This window comes from Mobula birostris, chromosome 14 (genome assembly GCF_030028105.1).
Source record: "Mobula birostris isolate sMobBir1 chromosome 14, sMobBir1.hap1, whole genome shotgun sequence".
Classification (NCBI taxonomy): Eukaryota; Metazoa; Chordata; class Chondrichthyes; order Myliobatiformes; family Myliobatidae; genus Mobula; species Mobula birostris.
Window position 1 is genome coordinate 99161970 of NC_092383.1, and position 12753 is coordinate 99174722.

At 49.2% G+C, this 12753-nt stretch overlaps 1 protein-coding gene and 1 long non-coding RNA gene across 2 annotated transcripts in view; one reads left to right on the forward strand and one right to left on the reverse strand.

Annotated features, from left to right (window-relative positions):
* The window catches only part of LOC140209586 (nectin-4-like), a 49982-nt gene extending 48943 nt beyond the window's left edge, over nt 1-1039 (reverse strand). The window contains exon 1 of the mRNA XM_072277859.1: nt 460-1039. Coding sequence (XP_072133960.1) covers nt 460-508 — 49 coding nt within the window. The 5' untranslated portion in view covers nt 509-1039. The remainder of the gene's footprint in view (nt 1-459) is intronic.
* On the forward strand, nt 64-5267 carry LOC140209587 (uncharacterized). Its single transcript, XR_011889026.1, has 3 exons — nt 64-522; nt 1126-1297; nt 5121-5267. It is a non-coding gene; the product is annotated as an uncharacterized lncRNA (long non-coding RNA).
* The last annotated feature ends 7486 nt before the right edge of the window (nt 5268-12753 follow it).

Consider the following 12753-nt stretch of genomic DNA (forward strand, 5'->3'; position numbering starts at 1 on the left):
TTTTTCCATTGAGAGTGGGGGAGATTCAAACAAGAGGACATGAGTTGAGAGTTAAAGGGCAAAAGTTTAGGGGTAACATGAGGGGGAACTTCTTTACTCACAGAGTGGTAGCTGTGTGGAACGAGCTTCCAGCAGAAGTGGTTGAGGCAAGTTTGATGTTGTCGTGTAAAGTTAAATTGGGTAGATATATGGACAGGAAGGGAATGGAGGGTTATGGACCGAGTGCAGGTCGGTGGGGCTAGGTGAGAGTAAGAGATCGGCACGGACTAGAAGGGCCGAGATAGCCTGTTTCTGTGCTGTAATTGTTATATGGTTATAATCTCCCTCTCCCCGTTGTCTCGTACTTATCCACCCTTGTCTGTCCTCTTGATTCCACCTCCCAACCTTACCTCTCGTCTGCAAATTCCGCTCTCCCCTGCCTCCCCCTCCTCAACACCTTTACGGCCCGTTGATCCTTACCTGACGGGACGAAGAGGAGGAACAGGACGGCTCTCAGCTGGTTCTCCATCCCTGAACAGAAGGGTAAGCGCTTCGGACGGTCGCACTGCAAGTGTGTGGCTGACTGGCGGAGTAAGCGGCCGCCAGGGTTTACCCGTTTGCAACAGAGAGAGCGAGCTAGAGACAGACGGAGACGGGAAGAAAGTGAGAGAGGCTGACAGAGAGAGAGAGAGGGAGAGAGAGAGAGATATTGCGAGGACGAGAATGAGAGAAATAGAAAGGGGATGGGGTGGAGAGAGGGAGAGAAGACAGAATAAGAGAAAGGAAGGCGAGAAAGAAAAAGGGAAAGCGAGGAGAAAGAGGAGATGAAACAGAGAGAATGCGAGACAGGTAGTGGAGACGCTGGACACAGGTAGTTCTCGGATAGCGGGTCCCTGTCCCGGAGGCGATCCGCGGAAGAGGGTGGACGAGGTGTCGGAGCCGGAGCTGAGCGTGGGACCGATAGTTCCCGGTCGGTCGGTCGGTCGCTGTGTCAGTTGCGCTTGCCACTCAACTTTGGCATCCTTACTCGCCCAACCTGTTCGCCCTGGCCCCAGGCGATGGGCGGGCCGAGAGTGAGAGGGCAGGGACGGGGAGGTGCTTCACCTGCCACAGCAGGTGTCTGTTAACCCTTTCTCGCACCCGCAGATCCCAATCCACGTCCATCCCAGCGGAGGTTGGTATGGGAAGGGGTGAGGGACACACAGCCTTGTCTGACACCAGTCTTTCGATCGCGACTTGCACGTTTTCGGGAAGCCAACATGCGAACCCGCGGGACTTGGGCAGCGTGTCCCACAGCAGAGGCGTCTTCAATCAGAAGGTATGGTTTAGGGGGCTGGGGTTAAAGTTTTGGAATGGGTACGGGGGGAATGTTTAAAAAGACTGGTAATTGAATTTATTATTGTCACATGTACCTAGATACCCTGATCCAGGATATCTTAGCTCCATCATGGGCACTAGCCTCCGTAGTATCTAAGACCAGGCGGAGCGACGCCTCAGAAAGACGCCGTCTTTTAGGGACCCCCACCACCCAGGACATGCCCTCTTCTCATTGCTGTCATCAAGGAGGAAGTACATGAGCCTGAAGACACACTTAACCTTCTTCCCCTCCCCCATCAGAGTTCTGAATGGCCTTACGTAGGCTACACTAGACTACGTAAGACAACACAAAACTACACTAGACTACAGACCTACACAGGACTACATAAAGTGCACAAAACAGTGCAGAGCAGTGCAATAAATAATAAACAAGACAATAGGCACAGTAGAGGACAAATTACAATATAATAATAAATGATGTAGATGTCAGTCTAGACTCTGGGTAATAAAGAGTCTGATGGCTTGGGGGAAGAAACTGTTGCACAGTCTGGTGCACCAGAGTGTAACAGACAGCGAGAAAGTGCAGTGCAGATAAACTAAAAGGTGCAAGATCATAACAAGATGGATTGGAAGCTGGAACGCACTGCCTGAGGGGGTCTGATGGTGAGAACAGAGACTCTCACAACGCCGGAGTGTCTGGACCAGCGTGTGAATTACCAAAGTAAGAAGGTACGGACCGAGTGCTGGGAAAAGGGATTAGGAAAGATGGGGACAGCGGCCAGCATGGACACGACTGGCCAAAGGGCCGGTTTCTTTGCTGTAGATTGCTCGGTGGCTTCCCATCCTGGCTATGAGGCTGTGGGTGTCTTCTGCAATCCTCCCGGAGCTGTGGCACGATGCGGAGGACTGGGCCATGCCCACAGGGTTCCGGTGCTGAGGACCTCCACCCTGCTGCCTGTCGTTCCACTCGGAGGAAGGAACAGGACGAAAAGTCTCCAACTCTGGGGTTGGATGGGAGTGCCAGTCGAGGAAAGGTAGAGAGAAACTGCGGCTTGGACTGGCTGGGGGCGCGGACACACAGAGGCTGGAGTCACCAACTGCTGGGGAAACTCAGCGTCGTTTCGGGTCGACACCCTTGGTCGGGACTGGGACCGGGAAGCTCACTTTAGCGATGTATCGGGATTAGGATGGGCTGGGAAAGGGAAAGCCAGGTGTCACTGCAGGGGCAGTAGCAAATGGTCTGCCACCTTCCTAGTGGAAGGGCTCCACTGTCGGAGAAGGACTGCCTTGGCACTGGGTCACACTGTGACAATTTCTCCCTCATCAGAAGGAGATCCTCGCTGTACGGGGAGTTCGGCAAAGGTTCACCGGACCAGCCCCTCCTACGGCAGAAATGACGCGTGGAGATTTGAAGACCTGGATTTGTTTACACTTCCGGTTGCCGGGGCAAAGCAGCCAGCATAATCAAATACCCCACCCATCCCAGGCATTCTCTTTTCCCAACCCACAACCACCACCAAAAGACTGGTAGTATCCATGGGTTCAATGGCCGTTCAGAACTCTGATGGGGGAGGGGAAGAAGGTGTTTCTGAAATGTTAAGTGGGCCTTCAGGCTGCTGTACCTCCTCCCTGATGGTAGCAATGAGAAGAGGGCATGTCCTGGACCCTCAGGTCCTTAAAAGACGCCGTCTTTCTGAGGCATCGCTCCTTGAAGACGTCCTAGGAACTACGGAGGTTAGTGCCCATGATGGAGCCCAATCAAGCAGAAGATACAAAGGTTTGAAAACAGGTGCCACCACTATGTTGAAGGATCTACTGCACCTTCTCTGTAACTGTAACTCTTTATTCTGCACTGTGTTAACATTTTCCTGGTACCACCTGAAGCACTGATGCAATGAACCTGTTTGGAATGTGTGTAAAACAGTTTTTCACCGTGTCTCGGTACATGTGACAATAATATATAGATCTGCCAATTTACCCACTAGAGTTTAAACATACAGAATGCACGATGTACCAAATTCTGCCTTGCTGATTGGATGTGGAAAAAATGGATATTCCTTACGGCCACTAGGTGTTGGAGCAGGTTCAGTAACCATAAGGGAAAAGCTGTTTAAGCCCGAGTCTAGAGGAATTTCCTTCCCAGAGCAAGTGGCCTTGATCATTGGAAGAGGTTGATGATATGTGCATTCTAGGAGTGAAACCTTGTTCTTCGGGGGGGGGGAGGGGTGCAAGGGATATGAGGAGAAAGCAGGAACTATGATCAGGTTGAATGGGGAGCAGGTTTAGTTATTTAGCAATACCACACAGAGCTGGTTCTTCTGACTTGTCATGGTCCGGTCAGTGAAGTCCACATTCCGGTCCATCGATCCTTATTCCAGGTTTTCCGGTTTTCCCTTGTCCTGTTGTGTGCCTTAATTCAGGGACATGATTCTCCTTTTGGGCTGGCTACATAAACAGCTCCTGGGTTCAGCTTCAGTTGTTGGACTGCTCCCTCCCCTTCCCCTCCCTTCTGAAGCCTCACCTGCTACCTTCGCCTGTGTCCTCACCTGTAATGCCATCAGGTTCAACCGCCAGGGCACGATCAGGGCCTTGCTGTGTCTAGATAAGGAACTGTCTTTCATTGTTTGGAACTGTCCCTTTGTGTCCTCGCCTTCTCCAGGTAGGTCCGGGGCGTTTGCCACTACCTTGTGTTGGAAACCATCTCTTTATGCCCTCGCCTCTGCTGGGTAGGTCCGGCCGTTTGCCGCTACCTTGAGTGGAGATCAGTCTCTCAGTGTTCTGTGTATGAGTCCCGGCCCTACGTCCTGCTCCCTAGGAAGGGTCCTGATTCTGTGTAGAGCCCCGGCCCCAAGTCCTGTTCCCAAGGAGGGGTCCCGGCTCTATGTTGCATGTTCCTGTTCTCTCACGACCAAGGTTCTGCGCTCCTGTCTCCCTCAACCAAGTCAAGACTCTGCATTCCTGTCTCCCTCGACCAAGTCAAGGCTTTGTGTTCTCGTCCTGTCCAAGTGCCTCGCCCTACCTGGTGCTGGGGTTCCCTTGTCCTGTCCAGGAGTCTCACGTCCAGTCCTGTGCCATTCCTCATCCTGTAGCCACGTCTTGTCCTCGCCTGGTTCTGGGGTCCGAGCCCGAGTCAAGACCCAGGTTCCAGGTCCCTGTCCAGTCTCTGGCTCGGAGTCCTTGTCCAGGTTCCAAGTTCCTAATTCCATGTCCAGGTCCCACTTTCCTAGTCTAGTCCTAGCCCAGGCCCTGTATCCCAGTGTCGTCCAGGGCCCGTGTTAATGTCCAGCATAGTTTCTTCCCCATTTCCCTTGCTTTCTTGACAAACCTAGACCTGTTCCTTGTACCTCAGTGTCTGTGTCTTGCCCCCGCTTATGACAGACTCTTCAAGCCAAGCCGCCCCAGCAACCCCACAACCCCAATTAACCCTAACCTAATGACGGAACAATTTACAATGACCAACTACCAACCCAATCAACACAGTCTTTGGACTGTGGGAGGAAACCGGAGCACATGGGAAACCCAAGCATTCCACGGGGAGGACGTATAAGCTCCTTACAGAGGGCACTGGAATTGAACCCTGAACCCTGGAATGTCCAGAGCTGTAATACCTACACTACCGTGGTACCTAAAAGTCAGATGTTCCCATTCAGAATCAGGGTTAATATCACCAGCATATGTCGTAAAATTTGTTGACTTTGCAGCAGCAGTACAATGTAATACATAATATAGAGAGAAAAAACTAAATTACACCATATGTAATAGTAGTGCAAAAATAGAAATTAAAAACTCATGAGGTGGTGTTCCTGGGTTCATTGTCCATTCAGAAATTGGATGACAAAAAGAAGCTGTTCCTGAATCGCTGAGTGTATGCCTTTACACTTCCTGATGGTAGCAGTAAGAACAGGGTACGACTCTGGTGATGCTGGTCCTTAATGTTGGACGCCACCTTTTCGAGGCACTGCTCCTGGATACTAGAGGTGAGTGCTCATGAAGGAGCTGACTAAGTTTACAAGTCTTTGCAGCTTACTTCGATCCTATGCATTACACCACTTCCACCTGCCCATCAAACGGTGATGCAGCCAGTTAGAATGCTCTCCACATTACATCTGTAGAAATTTTCGAGTACTTTTGGTGACATACCAAATCTTCTCAAACTCCTGATGAAATATAGCTACTGTCATGCCTTCTTTGTAGCTTCATCGTTGTGTCGGGTCCATCTTAGACCCTCTGAGATATTGACACACAGGAACTTAACCACCTCACTCTTTCCACCTCTGACCCCTCTATGAGGACTGGTGTGTGTTCCCTTATCTTACCCTTTCTGAAGTCCACAATCAATTCCTTGGTGTTACTGACATTGAATGCAAGGTTGTTGCTGCGACACCACTCAATCAGCTGATAAATCTCACTCCCGCAAGCCCTCGCGTCACCATTTGTGATTCTGCCAACAATGGTTATATTGTCAGCAAATTTATAGATGGTATTTGAGCTATGCCTAGCCACACAGTCATGGGTGTAGAGAGGGTAAAGAAGTGGGCTAAGCACACACCCCTAAGGTGCGCCAGTGTACAGTGTCAGCCAGGAGGAGATATTACTACCCATCCACACAGATAGTGGTCTTCCAGTTAAAAAGTTGAGGACTGAGGAGAGAGGTACAGAGGTTCTGATTCTGGAACTTCTTAATCAGAACTGTTAAATGCTGAGCTGTGGTCAATAAATAGCATCCTGACATAGGTATTTGTATTGTCCCAATCCAAGGCCAAGTGAAAAGCCAATGAGTTTGTGTCTGCAGTAGACCTATTGTGGTGATAGACAAATTACGGGTATGTCCAGGTCCCTGCTGAGACCGGAGTTAATTCTAGCCATATCCAACCTCTCAAAGCACTTTGTGAGTGCTACTGGACAATAGTCATTAAGGCAGCTCTCACTGCTCTTCTTGGGCACTGGTATAATTGTTGTCCTTTTGAAGCAAATAGGAACTTCTGATTGTAGCAGTGGGAGATTGAAAATGTCTTTGAATACTCCTGCTCGTTGGCTGGTACAGGTTTTCAGAGCCTTACCAGCAGAATCCATTAGGGCTCCTCACCTTGTGAGGATACATCCTCTTGAAAGACAGCCAGACAGTGGTCTCTGAGACAGAGATCACAGAATCACCAGGTGCTGCAGGGATCCTCATAGCCAAAGTTTTCTCCTCTCTTTCAAAGCAAGCAGACATTTGTAACAAAATAGTGCCTCTTCAGGGAGAAAATCCACACTGAAATGTAGGGAGTCACTTAGGAGGAGGAGCTGGTGGTAACGGAGACACCTCTTTTTCCCTTATTAGGGACAGAGAGAGCCTGTGGAATGTCGAATTACCGGGTAAATGAGTAGTCTTTGGGGTACTGCAAGTCTGTGTTTTTATTGATGTTTTGCTGCACCCTTGAGTGCTTGGTGGGGGGCGTGATACTTTTTTTGCTGGTGGGGGAGGGGGATCGTTGCTTTGCTGCTACTTACAAGTGGGAGGGAGAGCTGGGGCGACTTTGGGGTTCTAACATTTAACCGTCATTCATTCTTTGGGGTACTCCTCTGTTTTCGTGGATGGTTGCCAAGAAAACAAATTTCAGGATGTATATTGTATACATTTTTCTGACCTTAAATGTACTTTTGAAACCTTTCTCAAGGTAGACAGCAGAAAGGCTCCTCTGCTGATACCTCCATGACCAAGGTTACCCTGATGTCAGTTGTCCAGTTGCAGTGTGTAGTCACTGCTGGGCTTCAAGATCAGGAGCTTATTCAGTGAAGTGCAACAGAGTGGGCTCACTAACAATATTCAGCAACTTGTCACCACTATACATCAGGTCTAAGGTGAGACCCTGGGAAATGGACTACTTCTTAGGAGCTACCTCTTGTTGAAGGAGAACATTGATGGTGACTGTCATCATCACCTTCAGTTGATCATGGAAAAGGGTGAAGACCTCTTTAGACAAGACATGGTCTAGTGGGCAACCCTGTCTCAGCAAGGGCCTGGACCCACTGCAATTTGGACCATCTACAGCAAGCTCCTCAAGGTATTGGAGGGATACAACATCAGCACTGTCCCCGCAAACCCTCCCAATCCACTGGAAGGATCAGTCAACCAGTATCGGTGACCTCTCCCAGCCCAACATCCCCAGCATGGAGGCCTCAGTCACACCCTGTCCATTGGATAGACCACGTCATTTCCAAGCTCAATACCAGACTCCCACACCTCACAGTCTGTTCCCAGATCCATCATGGGAAGAGATCACCAGGCTGACAGAGGGAACAACTCAAAGATGTGCTTAAAGTCTCTGTGAAGGGACACAACATTCCCACTGAACCCTGGGAATCTCCAGCCCATGACTGTTCCATGTATAGAGGGAGTGTCTGAGACAGAACTGGGATTCTGGAACTGTGGATCGGTAGCACACAAGAGTGAGCAGCGGGAGGAGCCATTACCTCACAAATTCCTCACCCACCACCTGTCCCATCTGGGAAGGGTCTTTGGATCCCACACTGACTTCACTAAGACCTGTGTGGATGAGCAGGTGCCTACAAAAACTTACCGTATTATACATTCCTAAACCAAAAGGCGTGGCTGAACCAGGAGGTTCACAGTCTGCTGAGGGCTAGACCTGTGGCATTTAAGTCTGGTGACCGAGGTCTGTCCAACAAAATCAGGAGGGCTATTTCAAGAGCAAAGAAACAATTCCAAGAGAGATTGGAGGAGACACTGGCTGCACGTCAACTCTGGCAGGGTTTGCAAGACATTATTTCCTACAAAGTGAAACCCAACATCATGAGTGGCAGCAATGCTTCACTACCAGATGAACTCAAAGCCTACTCTGCTTATTTTGAAAGGGAGAATAAACATACATCTGTGAGGATCCCTGCAACATTTGATGACTCTATCTCAGAGGCCGATGTCAAGCAGTCTTTCAAGAGGGTGAATCCTTGCAAGGTGACAGGGCCTGATGAAGTACCTGGTAAGACTCTGAAGCCTGTGCCAACCAACTAGTGGGGGTATTCAAAGACATTTTAAATGTCTCACTGCTACATTCAGAAGTTCCCACCTGCTTCAAAAGGGCAACGATTATAACAGTGCCCAAGAAAAGCTGTCTTAACGACCATTGTCCAGTAGTGCTCACATCCTTGGCAACAAAATACTCTGAGAGTTTGGTCAAGTCTAGGATCAACACCTGTCTCAAGAAGGACCTAGACCCACTTCAATTTGCCTATTGCCACAAAAGGTCTACAGCAGATACATTCTGGATGGTTCTTCACGTGGCCTTGGATCACCTGGACAATGCAAATACTTATGTCAGGATGCTGTTTACAGTATTGAATATAGCTCAGCGTTTAACACCATGATTCCTACAGTCCTGATTGAAAAGTCTCTCTACCTCCCCTCCGCAAATGAATCCTCACTTACTAACTGGAAGACCAACACTGCTCTGCTCTACTCTCGCTATATCAATGACTGGATGTGTCGTTAGGCATAGCTATACATTTGCTGATGACATAACCATTGCTGGCAGAATTTCGGATGCTGATGAAAGTGCATACAGCAGTGGGATATACCTAGTTGAGTGGTGTCACAGCAAAAACCTTGCACTCAACGTCAGAAAGACCAAACAGCTGATTGTGGACTTCAGAAAGGGTAAGATGAGGGAACACAAACCATCTTCATAGAGGGATCAGAAGTGGAGAGAGTGAGCAGTTTCAAGTTCCTGGGTGTGAATATCGCTGAGGACCTAACCTGGACGCAACATATTGATGCAGCTATAAAGGCAAAACAGCAGCTATATTTCATTAGCGTCTGAGGTGACGTGGTTTGTCTTTGAAAACACTCAAAAACTTCTACAAATGTACCATGGACAGCATTCTGACTGGCTGCATCACTGTCTGGTATGGGAGGTGAGGCTACTGCATAAAATCAAAGTAAGTTGCAGAAACTTGTAAAGTTAGTCAGCTCTATCAAGGGTATCAGCCTCCGTAGTATCCAAGACACCTTTAAGGAGTGGTGCCCATCATTAAGGATCCCCACCACCCAGGATATGCCTCTTCTCAATGTTATCGTCAGAAAGGAGGTTCAGAAGCCCGAAAGCAGACACTCAGTGATTCAGAAACAGCTTATTCCCCTCTGCCATCCAATTGCTAAATGGACATTGAACCCATGAACACTACCTCTCTATTTTTATTTCAGTATTTTTTGCACTACTCATTTTAACTATTTAATGGGCATATACATACTTATTGTAATTCAGTGTTTTTTCCTGTATATTTATCATGTATTTCATTGTACTGCTGCTGTAAAGTTCACAAATTTCACGACATATGCTGGTGATATTAAATCTGATTCTGAATCTGATTCATCAGTCACCTCAGGGCCCATAGAATTAGAAGGAAAAGGTCACTCTCATTCCTGAGAAAGAGAAAAGATCAGGGATGAGACACCAAAGCTGTGTCCCACACCAGTTACACCCCAGCCTGACCACATTCCAGAAGAACTGTAGTTCCACTGGAGAGGAGTCGTCGATTTACAAGGACATTGGTGTGTCTGGAACACTGTCACTGTGAGGAGAGACGGGAACGGGAGAAGCTGAGGATGTTTCCTGTTAAACACAGGAGGCAGCAAGGAGATCATGGAGGGATGTGAAATGGTGAATGGTCTGGCCAAAGCAAATAGGAAGGAGCAAGTGCCCTGAGACCAGATGCAGAGGTTTACAGGAACAGGGACCTGGATAGAGGGGAGAGGAGGGAAGGCATTTCCCCAGATAGTGGGAGTCTGGAACGTTGCCTGACAGGAGAGACAGAGACCCTCCCCACAGTGGGTGATGTGCCATGACCCACAGTGGTACAGACCCAGTGTGGGAGGGTGTAGCTGCAGGGGGTACAGTATGAACTGGTTACATTGAAAGGCTACTCCTGTATTGTGAACTTTCTGAGATTTTAGGATTCCCACTCTTCTTCTCACTCTGTCTTTTTAAAACTCTCTCACCCTCTGTCTCTCTCCCACCTCCTTCTCACTCTCCCTTCCCTTCACTCTCTGGCTTCGGCCTCACTTGCTCTTTCCATCCATTTGTCATTCTACCTCATTTATCTCTCTCTCCCCATCTCTTTCTCTTTCTCTCTCCCACTCTGTCCATTCCCCTGCCCTCTCCCTTAAAGTTATTTGGTGAAGTGGGGAAATAGCCAACAAAAGAGGACATGGCTTTAAGCTAAGGGGTGGGAAGTTCAAAGGGGATATTAGAGGAAGGTTTTTTACTCAAAGAGTGGTTGGTGCGTGGAATGCACTGCCTGAGTCAGTGGTGGAGGCAGATACACTAGTGAAGTTTAAGAGACTTCTAGACAGGTATATGGAGGAATTTAAGGTGGGGGCTTATATGGGAGGCAGGGTTTGAGGGTCGGCACAACATTGTGGGCCTGTCATAAGGAGGTGGCTGGGAACGGACCCAAGTGCAAGACACAGACACTGAAGGACTAGGGACAGGACTAGGATACAGGGTGAGAGCAAGGACATGGACACAAAAATCAGGAACCCGGAACAGGACTGGACAAGAGCTAGGAGCCCGGGCTTGGACTCCGAGCCAGAGACTGGACAAGGACCCAGTACCTGGGTCTTGCCTCTGGCTCAGACCCCTCAACTGGGCAAGGACGAGGCCTGGTTGGCAGGCAGGACGAGGCTGGAGTCTTAGAGACTTGAGGCAAGGCTTGGCAGGCGGCTGAAATCTTCAGGCTTGAGGCTAGAGGCTAGAGACTTGAGGCAAGGCTTGGCAGGAGGCAGAAGGCTGGAGTCTCCAGGCTTGAGGCTAGGCAGGAGGCTGGAGTCTCCAGGCTAGAAGCTAGAGACTTGGCTTGGCAGGAGGCAGGAGGCTGGAGACTTGAGGCCAGGCTTGGCAGGAGGCAGGAGGCTGGAGACTTGAGGCCAGGCTTGGCAGGAGGCAGGAGGCTAGAGACTCCTCCTGGGCAGGGTGCGGATCACCACCCGACAGAGGCAAGGGACAGGAAGAGACAGAACCAACCGCAGGTAACGGCAAGGCAGCCTGGCTTACCTGACAGAGGCAAGGGTTAGGAAGGGACAGAACCAACAGTAGGTAATGGCAATACGGCCTGGCTTACCCGACAGAGGCAAGGGACAGAACCAACCGCAGGTAACGGCAAGATGGCCTGGCTTACCCGATGGAGGCAAGGGGCAAGAAGGGAGCTAGGTACAAGGTGGCTCCAGGACAAGACTGCAGGCGAGACGAGGCGAGAGATACCAGCAAGACCAGGCAAGGCTTCAGGCAATGCAAGGCGAAACGAGAACTTCAGGCGAGGCGAGAGTTACTGGCAAAACAAGGCAAGGCTTCAGGCAAGGAAACAGAAGGCAGAGGAAGGCATACAAGGAGTAAGGACAAGACCAATCCAGCAGCCATGCCCTGGTCTCTGAAGGTATTTATGCAGCCAGCCCCAACGAGCATCAGCTGGCTCAATTAGAGCTCAACAAGGACAGAAACAGGGTAGACAGGAAAACCTGGAGCAAAGGTCGATGGACCGGACCGTGAACTAGAATACGGACTTCATGGACTGGACCATGACAGGGCCAAAGGGCCTGTACTGTGCTGTACTATTCTATGTTAATTCAAATAAACTTTTGTTTTTTGTAAGATTTGAAGTGAAAATTGAAGAAGCAAAAAAACTCTCAGAAATTGAGGAAGTATCAATAGAATTACAGAGGTTCAACGAATATCTTACGCCTGCCTTTCACACAGGGGGACACAGAAAACCTCCCAGAAACAATGCAGTCCACTGGATTGAGAGTGAGTGAGCAGTGGAAATTATTGATAGGATAACATTTATTGCTGGTGAAATGAGTGAGAATGGAAGGCAATAAGCTGCAGGACTAGATGGCATGCAGCCCAGGATTTGAAGGAGGGAGGGGATGGAAAGCAGCAAAGCAGGGATCAGTTGCAGTGAAAAGGCTAGAAAGTGGCAAGTTGGAATGGGACAGGGCAGAGCCAGTGCAGAATGATCAAAGGGAAATCACAGCTGGCCAACTCTCTGCCGATTGCTCAGGTTGTAACCATTAACAGATAAGGCTGATGTGGTGTGTTTGAACTTTTGGCATTTTTTTGATAAGGTGCAGGCAATGACAATTAAACAAAAGTTCAACACAGGGTATTGACGGCAATAGACCAGTGTGGACCTTGGACTGCCGAAGAGACAGGAAACAGCAGTAATAAACTTCATACACTAAATGATGGAAGAACTCAGCAGGTCAGGCAGCATCTATCGAAATGAATAAACAGTTGACACTTCGGGCCAAGACTCTTCTTCAGGACTGGAAACGAAGGGTCTCAGCATGCAATGAAATGCCGTCTGTTTATTCCTCTCCATAGATGCTGCCTGACCTGCTGAATTCCTCCAGCATTTTTTGTATGTTGTTTTGGATTCAGGAGAGACTTAGCATCTGCAGAT